The sequence below is a fragment of the Epinephelus moara genome, chromosome 1, assembly GCF_006386435.1.
Source record: "Epinephelus moara isolate mb chromosome 1, YSFRI_EMoa_1.0, whole genome shotgun sequence".
In the NCBI taxonomy this organism is placed as follows: Eukaryota; Metazoa; Chordata; class Actinopteri; order Perciformes; family Serranidae; genus Epinephelus; species Epinephelus moara.
Genome location: NC_065506.1, coordinates 25,588,480 through 25,609,354, shown reverse-complemented (window position 1 = coordinate 25,609,354; position 20,875 = coordinate 25,588,480). Strand labels below are relative to the sequence as shown.

The 20,875-nt window shown below is 40.2% G+C and overlaps 2 protein-coding genes across 3 annotated transcripts; one reads left to right on the top strand and one right to left on the bottom strand.

The window, feature by feature from the left end:
- Nucleotides 1-4,991: 4,991 nt before the first annotated feature.
- On the bottom strand, nt 4,992-7,939 carry mis12 (MIS12 kinetochore complex component). The gene is made up of 2 exons (XM_050045144.1): nt 7,498-7,939; nt 4,992-5,746 (listed from the first exon to the last, which is right to left on the bottom strand). The coding sequence occupies exons 1-2, from the start codon at nt 7,915-7,917 to the stop codon at nt 5,477-5,479; spliced, it is 690 nt and encodes a 229-aa protein (XP_049901101.1). The 5' UTR covers nt 7,918-7,939; the 3' UTR covers nt 4,992-5,476.
- Nucleotides 7,940-9,858: 1,919 nt separating this feature from the next.
- ppm1g (protein phosphatase, Mg2+/Mn2+ dependent, 1G) lies at nt 9,859-20,354 on the top strand. 2 transcript variants are annotated; one of them, XM_050047374.1, is made up of 14 exons: nt 9,859-10,006; nt 10,290-10,426; nt 12,323-12,392; nt 12,667-12,752; nt 13,022-13,151; nt 13,497-13,608; nt 14,645-14,844; nt 15,196-15,377; nt 15,492-15,623; nt 16,624-16,726; nt 17,062-17,193; nt 17,437-17,566; nt 17,753-17,852; nt 18,268-20,354. In XM_050047374.1, exons 2-14 carry the CDS (start codon nt 10,316-10,318, stop codon nt 18,469-18,471), a joined length of 1,692 nt encoding a protein of 563 aa, XP_049903331.1. In that variant the 5' UTR covers nt 9,859-10,006; nt 10,290-10,315; the 3' UTR covers nt 18,472-20,354. The 2 variants fall into 2 exon arrangements, with proteins under 2 accessions (XP_049903331.1, XP_049903322.1); XM_050047365.1 differs by having other exon boundaries at nt 15,193-15,377.
- The last annotated feature ends 521 nt before the right edge of the window (nt 20,355-20,875 follow it).

The following is a 20,875-nucleotide window of genomic DNA, read 5'->3' as shown; positions in this document are numbered from 1 at the left end:
ACTTGAAATGGACAGTAAGCTTAACTGTTGGGACTGTGCTGCTTCAGTCAGGAAGTCAGGAAATTGAAGCACAGGCTGTTCTTTTTTCTCAGACTTAAGTACTTCAAGGTAAACTGTAGGATTTTGTAAATGTTTCATAGTTTCGTACTTTAGTCATCTGTCTTGTGGCCTTCACTGTGTGCTTAGTAACATGTGCAAACAGGACCAAGCCAGGCTGCAACGACAAATGAGGACAGCAGGAAAAATTAAACTGTGCGTTCCAGTAACCATACTACCATACTATGTAGTATGCCAGAAAAAGATTATGTCTCAATACATAGTATGTCAAATTCAATGTGCCAAAAATACCAGGAAGTTCTACCACATCTGGTCCAATTTGCAGTATGCAAGCCAGCACGCTTTTCTGGCTATTCTGACCCACAATCCTCTGCACAGCATAAGATTCGACACACAAACTAAGCCGCAGACAGATAACAGCTCGCTGACAGCTGATTGACAGCTCTCAGAAGCCGCAATGATGACTGACAGCAAATTCAAGTTAGTGATGGTCTGTTGAATAGTAATAATAGGAATATGAAGTGTTTTAATGAACAAAATAATCATAAAGATTACCAAATAACAATGACAGAGAACTGCAAATGTAATTTCACTGATATAATAATATAATATGTTAGAATCTACAATATATGCGGTTACAACATTAGAGTTAAAACTACACACATTGCAAAGTGAAAACAACAGATCTCTCCAGGTTGATCTTCGTCTCTGGCATTTTGTTATCTCCAAGGTAACGAACAAATGAGAAAGAAGGTCAAAGTTCAGGGCATAATGTTATGAGACAGTAGTATGATAGTGTGCATACTGCATGCAGCAGTACGTACTATTTAAGGGCAGCTGCAGTACATACTAAAAGTACAAAGAAAAAGTATGCCATTCAGAATGCACCCATAGGCATTGATCGAGAATCAGCTCCCAGCCTGTTCATTCGATTCATCCTCCAAAAACTAGAAACCTTACAGGACAGTTCGCATCCCATTTACTCCAAATTCAGTGGCAGCAGCAACTTGAAGAAAAAAAATCTAAACTTGTAGATAGAGACTCTTCCATTCTTTAGGCCCTCCACCTGTACGGCATGCAGCTCATTTACCATGCTTTTTAAGCTGATTGTTTGCACTCTTGCACTTGTAGCTCAATTTGATTTTACTGTTTTAGATTGACTGTTTTTATTTGACTTCACTGCTCATTTACTCTGCCTTAATATGAACAAATGTGTTTTAGTATGATCTTGTCATGGTTTCAGTGTCTGCTGTTGTCTTTACAGTGACTTTTATGGCCTATTTATGTCTGGACCAAATTAATTTTCCTGTGTGGAACAATAAAGTTGATCTGATATGGATTCTGAGCTCACCTGAATACATGATTTGTGAAATATTCACAGTATGGTATTCTTGCCATGCATTTCTATTTTTCTGTATCTTCTACAGCATGAAAACTTGGCTAATGTTGATGTACGATTCATCCGTGAGGGTGGTTGATCATTAATTTACTTATATAAAGATAGCAGAGTGCATGCTATAGTCTTGCCATCTCCATCAAATTGTGGCGGGGCAAAATCATGAACTGCACTCACTTTATATGTCAGTAAAAAACAAACTATCTTAGTCCTACACTCAGTCCCACCAGCCATCATTCATTTCTCTGTTTTGTAGTCAACATGTCAAACGACACACTCTAAATGAAGCTCTGAATGTTTATTTGCAACAAGAGTCACACTTTGTCCTTCTCCTGCAAAAAGAAGTGAGCTCCATGTTACAGTCACGGTATAGTTAAAAGTCATTCACATAAATAGGACAAGTCAGAGGACCAAATAACCGTCCCACCATAAGAGCTCCCTTGATCTGACTGGAAATGAGATGTAAAGTAGTCAGTAATCAATAAAGGTTCAGTGTTCACTATCTCTTTTTCAGAGATAGACTATCTATATTCATGACATCATCATCTTTGTGGTAATGATCATACAGTTCTGAGATGTGAAAACCATCCCACCATCAAGTCATGTTTGTGTTTATTATTTTCATTCTATTATTTGCAGTCTCAGTCTGTGGCAGTCCAGCTGTAAGAGCAGACTGGTTTGGAAAGTCTACAGCTTTCTATCACACAACAAAAACTCATCCTCATACTTATTCTGACATAAGGCACGATTTATTCAGCACAGACTGTTTGGAAGCTGTCCATGTAAAAACAACTCTATCACAGAAACCACTGACCAGCACTTCTGGACTGGGTTTTTGAATAATATTGCCAAGCCAGAGGAAAAATAAGAAACATGAGAGCTGTGCCTCACTGTCCTTACAACTGTGAGTACAGCGGTTTGGTCCTTTTGGCTCATTTCAAACAGCGGAGAGAAAACACACGGTCTAAAACTGAATAAGACACTGATTGAGCACAATTTTGGAGCAAATGGTTTGACAAGTGATGGATCTATTGTCATTTTTAGAGTGACACCAAAAAATGCTTCAAGCAAAACACAGTTACATCATATAAGATCATTATCATGAGAAATATTTGCACACACAAACAGAAACAATGTTCTCACACCTTCCCATCTGGACTGAGCATTTCTCCCGTGAGTCACAACAGGCAGGTGACACACACACACGCGCACGCACACACACACACAAGGAATGCTAAAGCAAATGTTTACTGTTTACACTGCACCTCTTGTTGTTGTTGTTTATGTACTTTCAGTTTAAGTTGTTGCTGTTGGGGCTGTAAATCTGACATCAGTAACAACAGTGACAGTTGTCTCCAACTAACTATACTCTAAATATTACACTTACAAGCAGGGCTCAGCTATAGGGACTACCCGGGGCAAGCAAGATGCCACGTTGGGCTAGTAAATTTAGTAGCTTGCTTGTCTGATCAGGCAAGTGGTGAAAAAGAATTAAACACATTGTTATTTACGGAGCTGATGATAGGAAGGAGATAAGGAGTGAGGCATCTCGATTCCTTCTCATCTCTGTTGAGAGTTGTGCGGTACGTGCACAGTATAGATTGGGAACTCATGAGAAAATGGCGTAGGGTAAAGACAAAGTTTTTGAGCTGAAGTGCAAGTAAGCATTTAAATTTTCCTGGACACAGAGTTAAGATGGGTGCTGTTAGAGAACGTGGACAAAACTCCAACTATGTATTGCACAGCCGCAAGTTTGAGAGCAAGGTGGCTTAAACCGGGAGTTTTTTCATGACAGTTAACTTTAGTCTTCTTTGTTATTTGATAGCAGCTGACAATATGTACAGGGGCAAGTGAAATTTGAGCTCAGGCAAGCAGATTTCTGTCTCATTTGTGCACTTGCCCATGTGAGTCTGGAGTTCAGAGGCTGTAGCAGCAAAATAAAATATTTTGAGTGGTCTAACCCCAGATGACAGATATATAAGTGAACTAATAAGTCACCAGTCAAACTTTCAACAAATAATTGTTTCTCAAGTCATTATTCAGACTGGAGATGTTGCCCTACACCACACTGCAACTCTGCTGTGGTTTGCCCTCAGAAATATATTAAAAATAAGGTAACAAGTAGATATTAAAGACACAGTTTGAAACTGCTGTGGTGAACTGGTGAGATGCATCATACTACCTAAGACAAATAGATGAACACTAGCGCCCCCGATGGTCTAATCCATGTAGCTGTGGAAAACCCAGAAACACTACATTGTGTTCATCAGAGAGAAGACATGAGTCCCACTGTTACATTAAATGATGATTTGCTGATGTTGCCCTCCACTGTGACAAAGGATAACAAGAGTAATCAATAAAAACAATAATTAGGAGCTCTTGTGTTACCATGTCTCTGTTCTAGTCACGTGTCCCAGTGAATCTGGTCAGCATACATAAAACTACAACCTGCAAGTGAAGCAGCTAAATGGAATTCAGCCATCATTAATATTATTTACACCTGTCTTTAAGTTTGATCAGTCTGACATTTCTGGTGTTGATGACTTCTGATCTTGTCACTCCAGAGGTGACTAGAGGTGTCACCTATTAATAGTGAGAGGAGCGAGAACTGGCACACACTGTACTCCTCAAAAACTAATTTCTAACAATAATTTTTATTAGCTGACGCATATACCTTAAGTACCTAAAAGTATTCCAAGTATTGTTGTTTTTTGTCCATCTCTATGAGTTATAGTGTTACTACCAATTCCACATCAAACCCCTGATTGATTTTGCACAATCTACAGCCTAGTGTGTGCAGTTATATAGTTCATTTGTATAAAAAGTCTCATTAATTTTTAAGTTTTAGACATATTTTAAAGTCAAACCTTCAAAGAAAGGCTTAACAACAGACAGTTTTGGATACTAATTCCTCCACAACAATAAATGTACTTTGTATGTTGCACCAGTGTCTCCCACTTTGGGTTTGTTTTTTTCTTTCTGTTGCAACACCATAACTCTTCAAGGCCCTTAAAATTAAGATGTTACTTACACTCAGTTGCCAGTTTGTTAGGTTCACTTATCTAAGGTAAAGTTATCTTTAATGTTCCTGAGGGGCAATTTGAAATACAGACAGTGGTCATGAGAACAACAAAACATACAGTACAATACTTAACAACAGTATCCAGTATCACACACTGTTGGGAGTAAATCATGGACATTAAGGATCACTGCTGGTTAAGATAAGCAGTTGCAATTAATGCAGTCTATTATTGCAACAAAGGCTACCTTCATGAAGGTAGTTTTAGCTATGTGTGCCTAATAAACTGGCAACTGGGTGTGTGTTTGGACATAATACAGGCCAACAGTTTAAGTGTAGCTGGCTGAGTGATGTTAACAAACAAAGAGCGCCCTCTGCTGCTCGAAACTGTAGTTCTGAAAAACACCTGAGAAATAAATGAGAATGAAACAAATAAAACCACCTTCAAGTTACAGATAAAGTTAAGAAAATATAACGTGTTAAGAGAATGGAGTTTTTGAGACAGTGAAGATGAGTGTATGAGGAGGAAGATGATAGAAACCACCATCTGCTTTATTATTTACACTGTGGAAAGGTAAACTAATGTTTGCTGATGTTGCTGTTGTGTGTTTATAAAAAGATGACTCAGCTTTATTCAGAAGTATAATAGATGGTCATAAAGTCATCAAAGCACATGTTCTGGCATCATTTTCACAGGAAATGAACGCTGCCTTTGTGACAAACAGCGGAGAAAAAGTACTGTCCAACATGAAAAAAAACCCAAATTTTTTTACTTGGCTAAAGCCCTCCGCTTGAGAAATGCTCTTTCACAATATTTACATAATTTAGAGGATTAATTCATTTGTGATTTATTATTTATAAACCAGATAAAAACTGGGATAATTCAGTAATTCTAAATCATCTCCATCAGATAGATTAAAACAGAATAGACAAAGAACAATAAGATAACAGATAAAAGTCTGGCAATAATATCAGTCTACAAAATCTATAAATCTGAGTTCAGTTCAGTGAGGCGCCCTGTTGCAGACCTCCCCGACGGCCTCCTCCAGCTTCTTCACAGACTCCATCACAAGCCGGAAACTGTCATGGAAGCTGCCGTTACCTTCCTTCACCCAGGCAGCCTGCAGCTCTCTGATCCACGTCAGGATGCCTTCCAGCTGCCTCTGCACTTCCCTCTGCTCCTCCAGCTCAGCTAGCAGGGCCTGTCTGGCACAGACCTCTGCTTCGTAGGCTCTCTGGAGGTCAGCGTGGGACAACTCCAGCCTCAGGGCCTCCTGGATGGAACAGGACCACAGTCAAACCACAGATAGATATATTAGTTCCCTGTTTTCAACAAGTAGAAATAAACCATGTTTGATAATGACTGCACTGTAAGTAAACACACTAACCCTCAAAAAACAGGAGCAACTAATGGTGTCACTGTTTCTAAATTATGTTGTAAACCAATCAGCCAAAACATTAAAATCACTGGCTGGTAAAGTGAGTATCATTGGTCATTTCGCTACAATGCAATGTTCTGCTGGGGAACCTTGAGTCCTGGCATTCATGTGATGCCACCTGACACGCCCCACCCACTCAAACACCGTTGCCACACTACAAAAACAGCTCAGGAATGGCCCAAGTGGAAGGACTTGGTCTGCAACGGTGTTTGGGTGGGTAAAGCATGTCAGGTGGTATCCACATGAATGCCAGGACCCATTGTTTCCCTGTAGAACATTGCATTGTAACAAAATGTTATTCACTTCACCAGCCAGTGGTTTTAATGATTTGGCTGATCAGTGTATATATATCTTTGGCTTTTTGTGACTATTTGTCACTTTCTTCCTTGTTTCTTTAAAAGATGACATATACTAAAGCTGCCCAGACAATTGATCTGATAGAAAAAGTATGTAACATACGGATAAGTTGTGTCATGCAAGTATGTACAGGTATGAAATAACAAAGGCAGATGACGTATCACACTGGTGGAGTACAGTAGTTAGGATGGGCCCCAGTGCACACTATTATGACGGGCCCTTGTGCCAGATTTTGCGTCAAATCAGATAGTGTATATTTTGTTGTATTGTCACATGATCAAATACAGACTTGATGTTGGACAACATCATCATACATACTACCAATCATCACTGCAAATCTGTAAAAATACCAAATAAAATAATAATTCATTCATTAAATAGATCTTTAAAATAGTTTATTTGTAGTTTGTGTAGTTTATGTAAAATGAACAAATAATTTAGTAATAGATTTCTACTGACTATTTCACAAAAGAAAAAAAAGAAACTGACTGTCAAGAAGGCAAACTCATGTGTCAGTTTCTTATTTTTGTTATCTGCTACACGTGCCCTCAATAAGTTCTTGAGGGCACGTGTAGCAGATAACATTTGTATTTTAACGTGTGTTCTTCTTTGAACACAGGCGTATACCTGAGGTGGTACACTGAATCACTCTCATGGGCCCATTCTCTACTTGAGCAAGATTTATACTTGTGTGTCAAATCTACGCTGTAGCCTGACACGCACCTCCCCAGAAATGTAACTACACGTCACGTCGACACGGACCTCCTGTCCATGTTTGTAAGCTGAAAAGCACTTCCCTCGGTGGAAACAAACCTTTTATTTACTTTAAGAATCATTTGTTAAGATATAAAGCCACCATCAAAAAGTACGAGCGGCCCCTCCACCCCATGGGCCCCCAGTGCAACCCCACTGCCTGCACTGTCTATATTTACACCCCTGTATCACACCACACAGATTCATTTGGAAGTGCTGGAGTGTTAAACTGTTGTAATTTTTCCCTCTGAAATGTTTAAAACCTGGAGAAGTAACTCAACTCTTTACCTCAGGCTGTTTTAATCTGACATAAGGGCCTAAATAAAGATTTCTACATTGTCCAGATATTTAGAGTTCATACAGCAGATTATTTATATGCTATATAGATGAAAGTAGCTTGTCAGACTCTTATGTCATTAAGTCTGTATTACTTTAGGTCATGATAGTGAGCTACACTTGAATACTCCTCCACCCACCTGTAAGTGTTGGGGGTAGTTCCTGTGTGACTGGTCCTCGGGCAGGAGGACATTAGGCGGGATGGAGAAGCAGCGGTCGATCAGCAGTGTTTCCATCCGCTCCGACAGCTTCTTGAACTGCTTCTCCAGAAACTGCTGCAGCTTCCGGCTGCACTCCCGGGCCCGGGTCTGGATCACCTCCTCGGCCCCGTCAGACTTGCCTTTGCTCAGCTGCCTCACACACACCTTCTCCACCACGGGTAAAATGTCGTACAGGGAGTCCCGGAAGGCACTGTAGACCCGTAACATACATGTCTGTGGGGTGAAACCGAAAAACTGTGTCTCGTACAGTTTTAAAGTCGTCAGAGGGAGACCGTCCGCCTCTTCGTCCACCTCTCCGCGGGTATCCATCTCCATCTCTTCCCGGGTTTCCCGCGCCATGTTGAACTGCTGACGTTTATTGTTTTCCTTCTTCTCCTTGTCATCTGTTTTTTTTCGGCGTTTGGCAAACAACGACACAGCGCCTTACCGCCACCTACTGGTGTGGAGCGGTACAGCGCGTGGACCCGGAAACTAAATCTGCTAATAATAATAATATTGTTACAATAAATAGATAAAATATAATGTTGATCAAATAAATAATACAAATAGTATAAAATAATTGACACACAAACACAACAACACAAAAGCACCGCACCTCTCAATTAGATTTGTTTTTTTGTTGTTTTTTTCAAAGGCATTTGAATTTTACAGTCAGATTTGTGGATATAATTTATTATTATTAATTTGATCAAGTTCATGGTCACTTTTTTTTTTTAACCAGAGGCTTTTAGAGGGATAAAAGACTTGAAAGGGTGGAAAAATATATATTTCTCCATCCTATACATTTTGATAATTAAATTAAATTTGGGGTTTTCATATAGAACAAAGATTAGGGATACTATGTAGCAACGTTGGATCTCTTACTGTCTTTTAATCCTTTTTGTCATTTTGTGGCACTCAACACTCTCTAATATTATTATACACATATGAAGATCACATACACTACATATGCTATCATATCTCAACATTTCCAAATAATTTATCTACTATCATATGCTATTATTCATATTTCTATTATTAAATTTATCGTTTTGATTGTTGCTGTGCATCTCTCCTTCTGCAACTGCCCCACCTGAAGTTTCTACCATCTTTTTCCATTAAAGGTTTTATCTTGGGGGAAGATTTTCCTTATCCACTGTGAGGGTCCACGGACAGTGGTATGTCATATGTTATAAAGCCCACTGAGGCAAATTGTGATTTGTTATATCAAGTTCTATAAATAAAACTGAATTGAAATTTGAAACAACAAAGCCATTTGCTACTGAGGATAAAAAGAGGTCACAAACATTTTTTTTAATTACTTAAAAATGGCTAGGCAGCTGGGTATTATAGTTTATAACCACCATCACTAACAAGAATAAATAGTGCATTTGTTAAGGACTGCTTTTAGCTGTGCTTGTGAGTCTTAAGCCATACGAGCATACTGTATGTGGAACTCACCCAAAATATAAATTGCAGTGCCCATGTTCATCATAATGTAGAAACATGCCACCTGTTTCAATTGTGTCACTCAGCTGAAAAACTACTTGCTTGGCTTGAAGATTTGCTCAGCTTGTCTGTATTGATAGATTTTGTGCCTAAACTAGCGACTATATATTGTATCGCCATATGATCAAATAGAGACTTGACATACAGTAATCTTATTTTCTGTTTTGAATATTCGAAAACATCAATATATTCATATTACCCAGCAATCATCAATGCATATCTGTACATGACAAAAATACCAAGAAAATAAAAATATTTTAATTTAATAAAATAGTTTTAGTAATGTATTTATAGTATTTATAGTTAATGTATAATAGGCATATAATTTTGTTATAGATTGCTACTGAGCATTATAACAAAAAGAACAAAAAAAAGAAACCCCTGACAGAGATGGGTTTTGCTTTTCAGGGGCTTAAATAGCAAATGGCACAATTTAACATTTATTGTTAGTTTTTCTTTGACCACTGGTATTCCTTATGTGGAAATTTGAATTACTAGTAAAAGGCCTGCTTTTCATCACATACTTTGTTGGGGGACTCTCAACTGGCCACAAGAGTACCTGCACCGATCAGTGCAACGTTGATCTTGGTTGATTAAAAAAAAAAAAAGTAGTCTATTCATTTTTTTATTTTGTTTGTTTTATTTTGACTATTCGTATTTTGTCCAACGCCTGTATGTTTGGTGTTTAATTGATGATTCGTTCATAAAAAAAAAAAAAAGGGAAAAAAAACTTGACATCGTGACGTGGAACGTACGTTTCAGACACGCCCCCTTGTTGGAACGAAAGGGACATGCGCGCGCGCTTACTTCCTCCTCAGCTCCTGCTTCTTTTGGTCTGTCTGTGTTGATAGCGGCTTTTGCTTCCACACGTGCAATCTTTTCTATGTGAAGCTCTCTCGTTGGGACCCGTTCATCAGCTCATCCTGCTCTGTCACAATAGGTAAGCTAACCGTCGGCGCCGACTGTTTGATGTGTCCGCAACTGCGCAGCCGCTTGCATGGCGGGGGCAGAGGTTAGGGCTGGAAGTTTAGCCGGGTTCGCTCCTGTTAGCATGGGGATGGTAGCTAGCTAATGCGTCTACTTTTTGTTGTGGTGGTGCTAATGTTAGCTAGCTAGCAACCGTAACTAGCCAGCCTGGTAAACGCAGTTCAAGTGTGACAAATGCGTTGTGTTATACGTGTGTGTCTTTTTATGTGAAGCTAAACTGCGTTGTTTCCCTCCAGGTGTAAAGCCATAGAAACCAACAACCATGGGGGCTTATCTGTCGCAACCTAACACGACCAAGACCTCTTTCGATGGCGGCAACAGCAACATGAGCTACGGTTTCTCTGCCATGCAGGGCTGGCGCGTCTCCATGGAGGTGAGGCGGAAAATGAATGACCGGATCAGAGACAACCATGTTGCCGCTACTTAAACACAAAGAATTGAAATCTGTCTCTTTTTGTTCATGGCGGGTTGAAGGGATGTGAGGCATTTCTCTGTGTAGGTTTGTTTGTATAGGGCCGGTAAACACTGCTCTCCTACTAGCTTCTCCCTGAGCACCAACTGCACTGATGGATGCAGTCCATAAATCATCCTCAGGGTGTTGTTGGTATGCTGATCTACATTGTAATCACTCTCCCACAACATTCAACAGTATGTAATTGTAGTCTGCTGTTTGACTCATGTCTGAAAGTACCAAAGTGTAGCTGACAGCATTTGGAGATCCTGTGTCTCTGTCTCATTTGGTTAAAGGGGAACACCACCTAAATTAGGAATACTACTTCCATGCCCTATGAAAGTTCAATTAATACCTGTGAACATGAGCTAATCTCTCTCAAAGCCAGAAATCACAGAAGTCTCAAACTTGTGATGTCATCGGGTGTAAGGTCTGGAGCTGCTCCATAAATTATGATTGGGGGACTGATTTTGTGGACACACAGAACATTTGTTCTCTTTTTTTTTAATACCTAAATGACCTTTAATCTATTGCAGTATTTTCAGTCCTGAAATAGAAACTGTACCCATACACTCGGAGCATTCCCCTGGGTGCTCTCAGTGTCACGTAGAACATCTTTCACAGTTCACTGTCTGTGGAGCAGCTCCAGACTTTATATCCTATGACATCACAAAGTTAAGTTTCAGCACTCTAGTTTTGGGATGGGGCAGAGTTATTCATGTTTACTAATGTTTTTAGACTAGAGGAAAAACATTTATGAATTTTGAAAGTGACTGAAGTTTCCCTTTTAAGTGACTTCTGATGAGAAAAACAGCTAAGTAGCAGTAATACACCAGCTGCCAACTAAATAACAAGGAAAATTGATTAGTAAGTACTACAGCTGGGAATTGCCATAGGACCCATGATACAATATTATTGCGATGTTGTGATAAAATATATTGCAATCTCTCACCTTTTTTTCCAACTGCAAATTATCTCCCCACAGGAAAACTTTGTCAACATCAGGTTTATCTCATGAGACACACTTTAAATAATTTTTATTGCCACAAAATGTAATGTAAAGCAGACAGACTGACCAACACCGTCATAAAACTTGTCAGAAATGCTGTATACACCTGACAAACTGAACTGCTGGCAGATATAACGCCCTCTGCGAGGCCAGATTAAGTGCAAATGAAACACTTCACTTGCAGGTATCCCGCTCACTGAATGACAACACCCATGGTGGATACGTTGTCTGTTACATTCTTGTGCTGCAGTGTTTGCTCCGGTGTGACTTTTGTGTGCTGCTCTGTCGCAGTTGCCAGTCCTCTGTGAGATAATGTGAAAAAGCAATTGATGTTATTATTCTAGTACCAAAGTTGCATTAAAATGTGTATTTGCAAAAATGTATAATGTATGTAATAAAAGATCAATACTTACCATTCGTGTATCGATACAGTATCGGCATGCAAAATATTGTAAGAGTACTGTATCAGTTTTTTCTCCCACCCCTGGTGAACACATGCATGTGAGTAATTCAGTTAAATGACATGTACAGACATGTTCAAACCTGTATGCACATGAACAGAAACATTGTTGACTGATTAAGAGAGCTGATTAATATATATTTAAACTATTTGATGGTGAAAAAACTGTGTAGATGTCTACATATTTTCTGTAGTCATTGTTTTCCTTCTGACTCACGTGTCCTATATGTACAGATTGCTTTTTTTTTTTTATCAAGCGTGTAATTCTGGTTGTTGTGATTTATACCAATTTGTAAGCTGTCATGTTGTCGGTATTGTAATGTGTATTTTTGTGTGTGTTGTCCCACAGGATGCTCACAACTGTATCCCAGAGTTTGATGAGGAGACAGCCATGTTTTCTGTGTATGATGGACATGGAGGTAACACACTTTCACATACTGTATAACTACTGTCTTCTATTTATATTATTTTGCAGGGTACATTAAGGCATCAAACTCTTACACAGCAGTGTTTTGTGACATAGTCAAATCTTAACCTAATTTTATGTTGAAAATGCATGCAGACATTACCCATAAATCTTTTATTAAAAGCAACAGTTTCTCTCTTTCCCCTTTTTACTGTTTTACACACCTCTTTGAGTATGTATTCACACACCCATCCTGAGAATTTATATAACCCGCTGTTCCCATTTAGGCGAGGAGGTGGCTCTGTACTGTTCAAAGTACCTTCCTGACATCATCAAGGAGCAGAAGACCTACAAAGACGGCAAACTGCAAAAGGTGAGAAGCCACAGAAACCAAAGCACGACCTGTCTTTTGACGTCTTTACGACCAGAGGCCTGCTGTTTGACTGCGGCATAGTTACAAATTAAATGGGATGAGAGGTAATATATACATTGTGGTCACTGTTTGTCCTCTGTTCCACAATACTGACACATTTAAAACACTCTATGAGCAGACCTACAACATTAATGTCGTCAATCTTGAACCCAGTATTACACTGTGACTCTTGGCTTCAACCGACACACCTTTTTGTGTGATGTTTCCAGGCTCTGGAGGATGCCTTCTTGGCCATCGACAGCAGAATGACCTCAGAGGAAGTCATCAAGGAACTGATCCAGATCGCTGGACGGCCCACTGAGGAGCCTCCTGTTGAAAAGGTGGCAGAGGAGGACGATTGTGAGTACGCCCCTAACAATGACATTTATGTGGTTTTGTTTGGTGTGTTTGTGTGCTGTAAGAAACATGTAACAAAGTTCAAAATAGTAATGGAGAATCTACAATATTGACATCCAGCAAAATGCAGTAAACCAAGAACAATACAAGTATGACCATAATTATTAAGGAAAATGCCACAAACACAATCAAGGGCATGAAAATGAGACACAAACCACGAGAACACAGGAAAAACAAGACAGCCTGAAGTGCATGTATGTTCACTGGTGGTAGATTAAAAACACTGACGTCAAAACCTAATTATAATGACAGCATCCAAATGTTTCCATGTTTCCGCCCTCCTTTCAGTGGACACAGAGGAGGCAGCTTTGCTCCACGAGGAAGCCACAATGACCATAGAGGAGCTGCTGGTGCGCTATGGCCAGAACCTCAATGCTGTCAAGCACGCAGCTGCTCTCAGGTAGTCAAACATACTTTTATTCTAGCACTAATATGGCAATGAAGAAATATTTTGAGCCTTACAGTGAGATGGGGACTTGAACTTCCTGGAAATGTTACTTTATGACAAATGATGCAGTGGTGACCTCATGCAAGTCAGTCCGTACATTAATAAATCCATTATGTCTCACCACACCTGTTGAACAGGAATCAGATTACTATAAGGAAGTAATGATAGAATTACGTGGCAACTTTGTTGTTTATATTTTTGATATTTAAAGCTTTGGACAAGTTTGTATGTTTGAATTCACTGAAATTGGGATGTTAAGACACTAATAAGAACTGAAAACTTCTTTCACGGACAGAATCATCTATACTCAGTCCACCAGAAACCTCTTTCTTGGCGTAAAGGAGTACTTTACCAACAAAATGATCATTTGTGTATCAATTACATACCCTGTGTTACCTTAAATTCATAAGAAAAACTTTCTTCTACTCACATGCACCCACTGAGAATCCAAAAAAGTGAATGTAAATGAAATGAAAGCAAAACTATATCAAAACTATATCAAAAACTCTCACAACTTGTGCAGTATAATCCAAGTCTCATTTATCTAGTCTTGTGCGCAGTGCTTTCCAAACACATGTATTAATACTGTTAAAAGTCTATATGGAGAAAAAGGAATGAATAGCCAAATATTCATATTGAACAGCCAAATCAGATTCGACTGACAATCCTGAGTCAGGTACAGCCCTGATTTTGATTAAGTGTTGCTGTTGTTAAATGCCAACTCTGATTACTTCAATTCATGAAAAATTTTCACCTTTTCTGGATTCTCTGTTCACTGTGGAGGCATGTATAAAAAAACAATTTTCTCCAGGAATTCAAGGTGACACAAGGTGACTAATTGAAATACAAATAGTCATTTTGAGGATGAGGTATTCTTTTAAGTAGCTAGTGCAGTTGTCTTTGATTGTTGTGTAAAACAACAGCAGTTAAAAGTTTAAGTCTCTTGAACTTCGCTCCTCTTTATTTCCACTTTGTGTTTTGTTCTCAGTGCGGCTGCCAAGAAGGCTGCGAGCTCGCACCCTGAGGCCTCAGCAGACAAAGGGGAAGGTGGGAAAGGACAGAAGGACGGAGTAAATGGAGATGTGGAGGAAGAGAGCAATGGAAAGGCAAAGGAAGCAGAAGGAGCGGCTTGTGGGTCTAAGCTGCGAGCCTGTCGGAGAACAGGAGGCGGTGAAGGCAGTGGTTCAGGTACGGAGCTGGGATTCAGGGGTCTTTAGCACGTAATGTTCCTGTCTTCAAAAAGATGACACAATGTGAAAAAGATTCTTAGGTTAATGTTCTAGTTTAAAACTAATTTAGATATTGTAATGAGTATCCTTTCATGTGAAAATGGGAAAACTGCTCAGATACTGAAAATTCACCTTGGCAGATTACTTTTGCTTTAAAGATAATCTTAAAGTGAGTACAAAGGCTTCATGAGTACATGAAAATCATAATCTGAGCACTTATCAAACTCCTTTACTCTCCTGTTCAGTTGTTTTCACTCTCTAGTTTTCATGTCCAACGCCTCATGTTGCCCTTGTGTCTCCCCCACAGCAGCTGACTGTGGAGGGTCAGGAAGCTCCAATGGAGAGGAAAAGGCTGGTAAAGCCGAGGGAGACGCAGGTCCCTCCTGCTCCTCTCTGTCCTCCAAGGCTGCAGGAGATTCCAAGTCAAGGTTTTTTGATGACAGCGAGGAGTCTGAGGAGGGAGAGGAGGAGGAGGAGGGCAGTGATGAAGAGGTGAGAGCAGGATACTAGAATAAACCGTGAAAGCTGATTTACTCAAATGACTTTGAAAAGCAGTGTAATTGTGGCATTGTAACCATTGTCTTGTTTTGTTGTTGTTAAAATTAGGATGGCAGTGAGGAGGAAGAGGGTGACAGCAGTGAGATGGATGAAGAGGAGGATACAGAGGAGGGAGAGGAAGACTCAGAAGATGAAGAGGAGGAGGAAATGTGCCTACCTGGAATGGACGGCAAGGAGGAGGTGTGTATGTCTAATGCAACTGACAAATCAACAGTGCAACTGTGATACAGATTTCTACATGCAGTACAGATGACTTATCGTGCCTAATGTTGGGGGTAAAGGTGGGGTCGGGTACCAAACTCTTACTTTTGAGGGTACCAACCAAATTGTGTTGATACTACAGAGCACCGATTCACATTAAATTAATCAGTGCCAAATGTTGGTACCTAAGAGGCTACATGGGTGAGAACAGGAGGTGCAAACAGACACCATGAACTACCTTCAAGCCAGGAAGCCACTTGCAGAATTCCATGGCTGGCTTCCTGGCTTCAGAGCACTTAGCGGCGGAGACAACAAAGCTCCATGGAGCTGCTGTGTGCAGAAAGGAGACGAAAGCACTAAGTGTACCGAAGCTGGGAAACCAGTCACGGAGCTCCGTCTACTTCTCAGCAAGCCGATACTATCAGTGCAGCGCAGATAGTTTCAGTCTGTCTGGTTTATTTTTCTTTTCTATTTTTTTTTAGAAATAGCTCAGTATCACCGCTGTTTGTGATTGTGTTTGTAAATTCTGTACTTATTCCACATATGTGTCAGTTGTGTCTTAACAGAGAGCCCCAAAAAAATTAACCAAGATTTTTGCTTGTCACTTTTGGGAGCTGTCCAACTCAGCAGTCGTTAGTTTTTCACCATTTAAAGAGCTTCGCTGTAATTTCCAGTTATGAAGCCAGCGAACAGCTTGCAGTGTGTTGGATTGCCTCATCGCTGTAGAAGCCAAGTTTAGTGATTTGTGATGACTTTGTGTAAATGAAGGTGGCTGCCTGAAATTCTTTTCTCTGCAGAAAAATATCTAGAAGCTTTACAGTAGACTGTTTCAGTCATGGGGTAACATTATTTAGTGGAAACTTACAAATGATTCACATGATTTGTATTTTACTGAAAGATGACTTTGTCTTTTGATGTTAGTGTAAAACGTCATAGGGGTTTTAACACTGTCACATCTCCTGTGTTCATGTGTTTGCAGCCTGGCTCAGACAGCGGCACCACAGCTGTCGTGGCTCTGATCCGAGGGAAACAGCTGATCGTGGCCAATGCTGGAGACTCTCGCTGTGTGGTGTCTGAGCGCGGTAGGTCCAAACCATTTGGTGCTTATTTACCTTGATAGAAGTGTTTGTATGATTAAAAATGTGCCTAGAATCAAGATGTCTACCAATTTAACTCTTCTATATGTGTCTACAACCCCCCACCCACATACCAAGAGAATATAATGTTGTGTGTTAGTGCTACTGTTACAGTTAACAAGCTTATGAAGAGTTATTAAACAGACTGGTTATAGTATTATGTCATGTCAGGCTGACTGCCATCAGCCTATCAGCAAAGACAACATGACATTCACTGATGGTGTTGGCCGATGTTTTTCTGTTGTATTAAATGTAAACGCTCTGTTACTTTGTTGCTGTAGGCAAAGCAGTCGACATGTCATACGACCACAAGCCAGAGGACGAGGTGGAACTAGCTCGCATCAAAAACGCTGGAGGCAAAGTGACCATGGATGGACGGGTCAACGGTGGACTGAACCTCTCCAGAGCTATTGGTATGGCTGACTTCTGTGTGTGTGACTTTGAGATTAGTCTTGTAAGCACTTAAATTTATTGCATCAGATTGGCATTTAATAGAGGCTCTTCGTCACTGATCATTGTTTTTCTGTTTTGGGTTCAACTCAGCTATTTAAAATGTGTGCACAATCCCGTCCTCTGAGAAGACCACTTCTGCAGGAAGTACGAGTTTAAGAATGAGTTTCTCTTAACAGTCTGCTAACTTGGTGTCTGACTCTCAGGTGACCACTTCTATAAGAGGAACAAGTCTCTGCCTCCAGAGGAACAGATGATTTCTGCGATGCCAGACGTCAAAGTTCTGACGCTTAACGAGGATCATGAATTCATGGTCATTGCCTGCGACGGCATCTGGTGAGTTTGAGTGGTCATTGATAGTTTGTCTGCATAATTGCCATGGTAATGTCATGAGGTTGTTTTTCCTTTGACTCCACATTTACTTTATTATTTACTTGTTGATTTTATATTACTATATTTAGGTATACTCTGCAGTCCTTAAGAATCAATTTGTGAGCCCTGTTTGTATATGTGTATGTGCAGGAATGTGTTGAGCAGTCAGGAGGTGGTGGACTTCATCAACGAGAGGATCAAACCGGACCAGAATGGCAAAGTCAGACGCCTCTCATCCATAGTGGAAGAGGTGAGAAAAAGCTCCTGTTACACACTTCTACATGACAGATATTTAAACAAATGGACTGCAGTTCAGAACAAAACCAGCCACAACTCAGCCCTGAGCAGAGTGACTGTCCACTATTGACCAATCAACAGACTGCAGTGTTCACAGCTCCACCTTTTAGTACTAGATCTGCGTGCTACAGTAGGTACCCCAACAGAGGGGTGACCAAAAATGTGGATGGTACAGAGCGGTTCCATTGGTACCATCCACAACTTTTCGCAGTGGAAACAGAAAAAAGCTTACCGAAATGAACCATACCGTACCGCACGGTGGAAACAGGGTTTAAGTTGACCCCCCAGACATTGAACATGGTACCTGATGTTTCTAAATAAATATGTTCACGCATCTTCAATTCAAACCCTGTATGTCCTCCTGACAGCTGTTGGACCATTGTTTGGCCCCTGACACATCTGGAGATGGGACAGGATGTGACAACATGACCTGCATCATCATCACCCTCAGGCCACACCCATCTACTGCCGAGCCAGACGACATGAAGAAGAGGAAGCACCAGGAGGAGGAGGCAGCAGGAGCCGAGCCAGAGAAGAACGGAAACGACAGCAAAAAGGCTAAAAGTGACTAAAGGCAAAGAGAAACTGTTCCCTGAGGGAGCAGCTGGTCCCAGGCCACCCCAGATACATCAGAGACACACTCTGTTCAAAATTTAATCCTTACCTCACAAACGTCAGCTCACCCTAAAACAGAAATTGCAACGACTATACGTTTGCTCAAAGATCAGCTGAACTGAGATCATCAGTATAGTTTCTTGTCCTCTGTTTTAGGCCGATCCTCACTTCAAAACTCCTCCATTGTCTTTTTTTTTTTTTTTTTTTCCCCTTAAATTTGGTCTCTCTGGAAAGAAGCTGGACACACTTTTACTTCTTACATTCAGAAGAGGCAGACTCACAGGCATGTTGAACAGTACATCATTTTCCAAGTATTTGTAACTTGAAGGAAGATGCAGAATGAACCAGTCTACAGAGATGAATGTGTATTTCTAAACATTTTAGAGATGTCTCACCATCTCTGCAGACGTGCACCGCACTCTGTCATCGTTAAAATCTGTTTCCCACGTGGCGGCTTCACACTTCTGTTTCAGTGGTTTGAGGGTAGCTCATGTAGTGACCTGTGTCTGATTGCTGTTCACATTTCTCAGTGTGAAACATGAATTTTCATCGCAGTTTTGCAACACGAAATGTGCACATTACTTTTCCAAAGTGAGACTGCACAATGCGCTCTGTGTGTTGTGCCCAAATTACAAGGCATTCATTGTATCTCAAAGTGCCATAAAACCCATGAATTGCTTTCACAGGCACCATTTCACATCCTCGAATTAACTGAACCCAGAGAAGGGACCTGAAATGGATGCAGATAGATTTGCATTGCTTAAAGGTAACAGCAGACAGCGCAGTTGAATGAGAGGATGTTTTTGTTTTGTAGCCCAAAATTGAAGATTCCAGACGCAACAAGAGTGAGCGTGCTCGTCCAGTGAGGCTCTGAATGAGTTGCTTCATCTCTGATATCCCACCATGAGCTTGTTCAAGGTTCACAGTTGGAGGGACTTAAGGATTTGGAGAACTAGTCCAGTTGCTCTTGTTTGCTATTCATAGATTTTTCCCCATTAGCACCCATTCACAAGTGAGGATAAGTTTTCCCAGTCTTGCTGGTCACATAACAGCCCAATCACCAATAATACATCACCATCATCTTGCCTTTTTTTTCCATTCCTGCTTTGTGTCTTGTCTTGATCAAAATATGTAAATTTCCAGATGGAGAAAAGAAGCTAGTGTAGTTTTCATCTGTAAGATCTGACAGCAGGGAAACACGCAGATACATAAAAGATCTGCCGCCTTTTATGTATCCGCGTGTCCATCCACAGAGGTGGCGATTGAAGCCCTGGACTGGATCCCCGCACACAGCTCATCTCCAGGACTCTGCTTTCCTCCGCCCTGTTTGCTCTACCCCGTCTGTCCCACGTTACCACTGCAACACTTTTTTAAGATCATCTCTAGGACGTGTTTTAAGTAACAAGTATTTCCACTCAAATGTTAAATATTTTTCATTTTCAATGAGTTTTTTAAAAAATATATATAATTTTTGAGGACACTCTGAAAACGCCCTGACGCTGGACTGTGGAGAGGATGCACGCAGTTACTTTTTGAGTGGAAATACAATTTGAAGTTCGGAGCGCCAACACAGTGTAGCTGGTCAGAAGACATTTTTTTCCTTTTGTCTTTACTTTCAGAAGCCTCATTTAAACCACATCGCGCGACTGTATGTTTGTTTCTAGTGTGCTATCTTGTCACCATGCCCTTTTTTCTGTACATAGTTTTTTCGATACTTGTAATTGAAGAAAAAGAAAATGCTTTTTCTTTGTAATTGTGAGTCAATGTGACATTTTTGGTGCATACTATTTTGACACCAGTATGTAAGTACATACAAATACATTTTTTTAAATAATGACAACTGTGTTCCTGTGTGTTTCTTTCAAAACAACTGATGCTGCATCAGCTCTTAAATCTGAGGATTCAGAGAGGTCTTTTATTGCTCTCTGCTTATATGTAGATTTGATGTCTGTTTGTAGAAAATGAATCAACCTCAAAATTTTTATCAGGTGTAATTTTCCACTGCCACTCAAACAATATTGCGATCCATTATATTGCAGTGTCCTGTTTAAACATGGGTATCAGTGTGAAGGCAAATATTTGTATTGGTTACTGAACATCAGTCTCAAAATACATAACACAATATTTTAGATGCCACTTCAAGGGAAACTTCCTGTTTTTGAACCTGGCCCTATTTGCCTATGTTTATGTGTCAGAGAGACCAATTAATTGGACCATTGTTGAAAGGGAAGCGTGCAGCTACAGCAGCAAAAATCAGGCTGTTATAAAATCCCTACCATAAATTTCTGTCCATAAAACGTGCTTGTTTTTGACACTGACGGGCTCAGATTGTCGTTATGAGTGTCTGATAATATTACAGAA

What these genes read in the sequence shown, in the direction of transcription:
- ppm1g (XM_050047365.1), top strand. Translation starts at nt 10,316, where the DNA reads ATGGGGGCTTATCTGTCGCAACCTAACACGACCAAGACCTCTTTCGAT. An exon ending in AAGCACGCAGCTGCTCTCAG is followed by an intron (nt 13,609 to 14,644) that starts GTAGTCAAACAT and finishes TTTTGTTCTCAG; the next exon opens with TGCGGCTGCCAAGAAGGCTG. An exon ending in ATTGCCTGCGACGGCATCTG is followed by an intron (nt 17,567 to 17,752) that starts GTGAGTTTGAGT and finishes GTGTATGTGCAG; the next exon opens with GAATGTGTTGAGCAGTCAGG.
- mis12 (XM_050045144.1), bottom strand. Translation starts at nt 7,917, where the DNA reads ATGGCGCGGGAAACCCGGGAAGAGATGGAGATGGATACCCGCGGAGAG. An exon ending in ACTACCCCCAACACTTACAG is followed by an intron (nt 5,747 to 7,497) that starts GTGGGTGGAGGA and finishes TGTTCCATCCAG; the next exon opens with GAGGCCCTGAGGCTGGAGTT.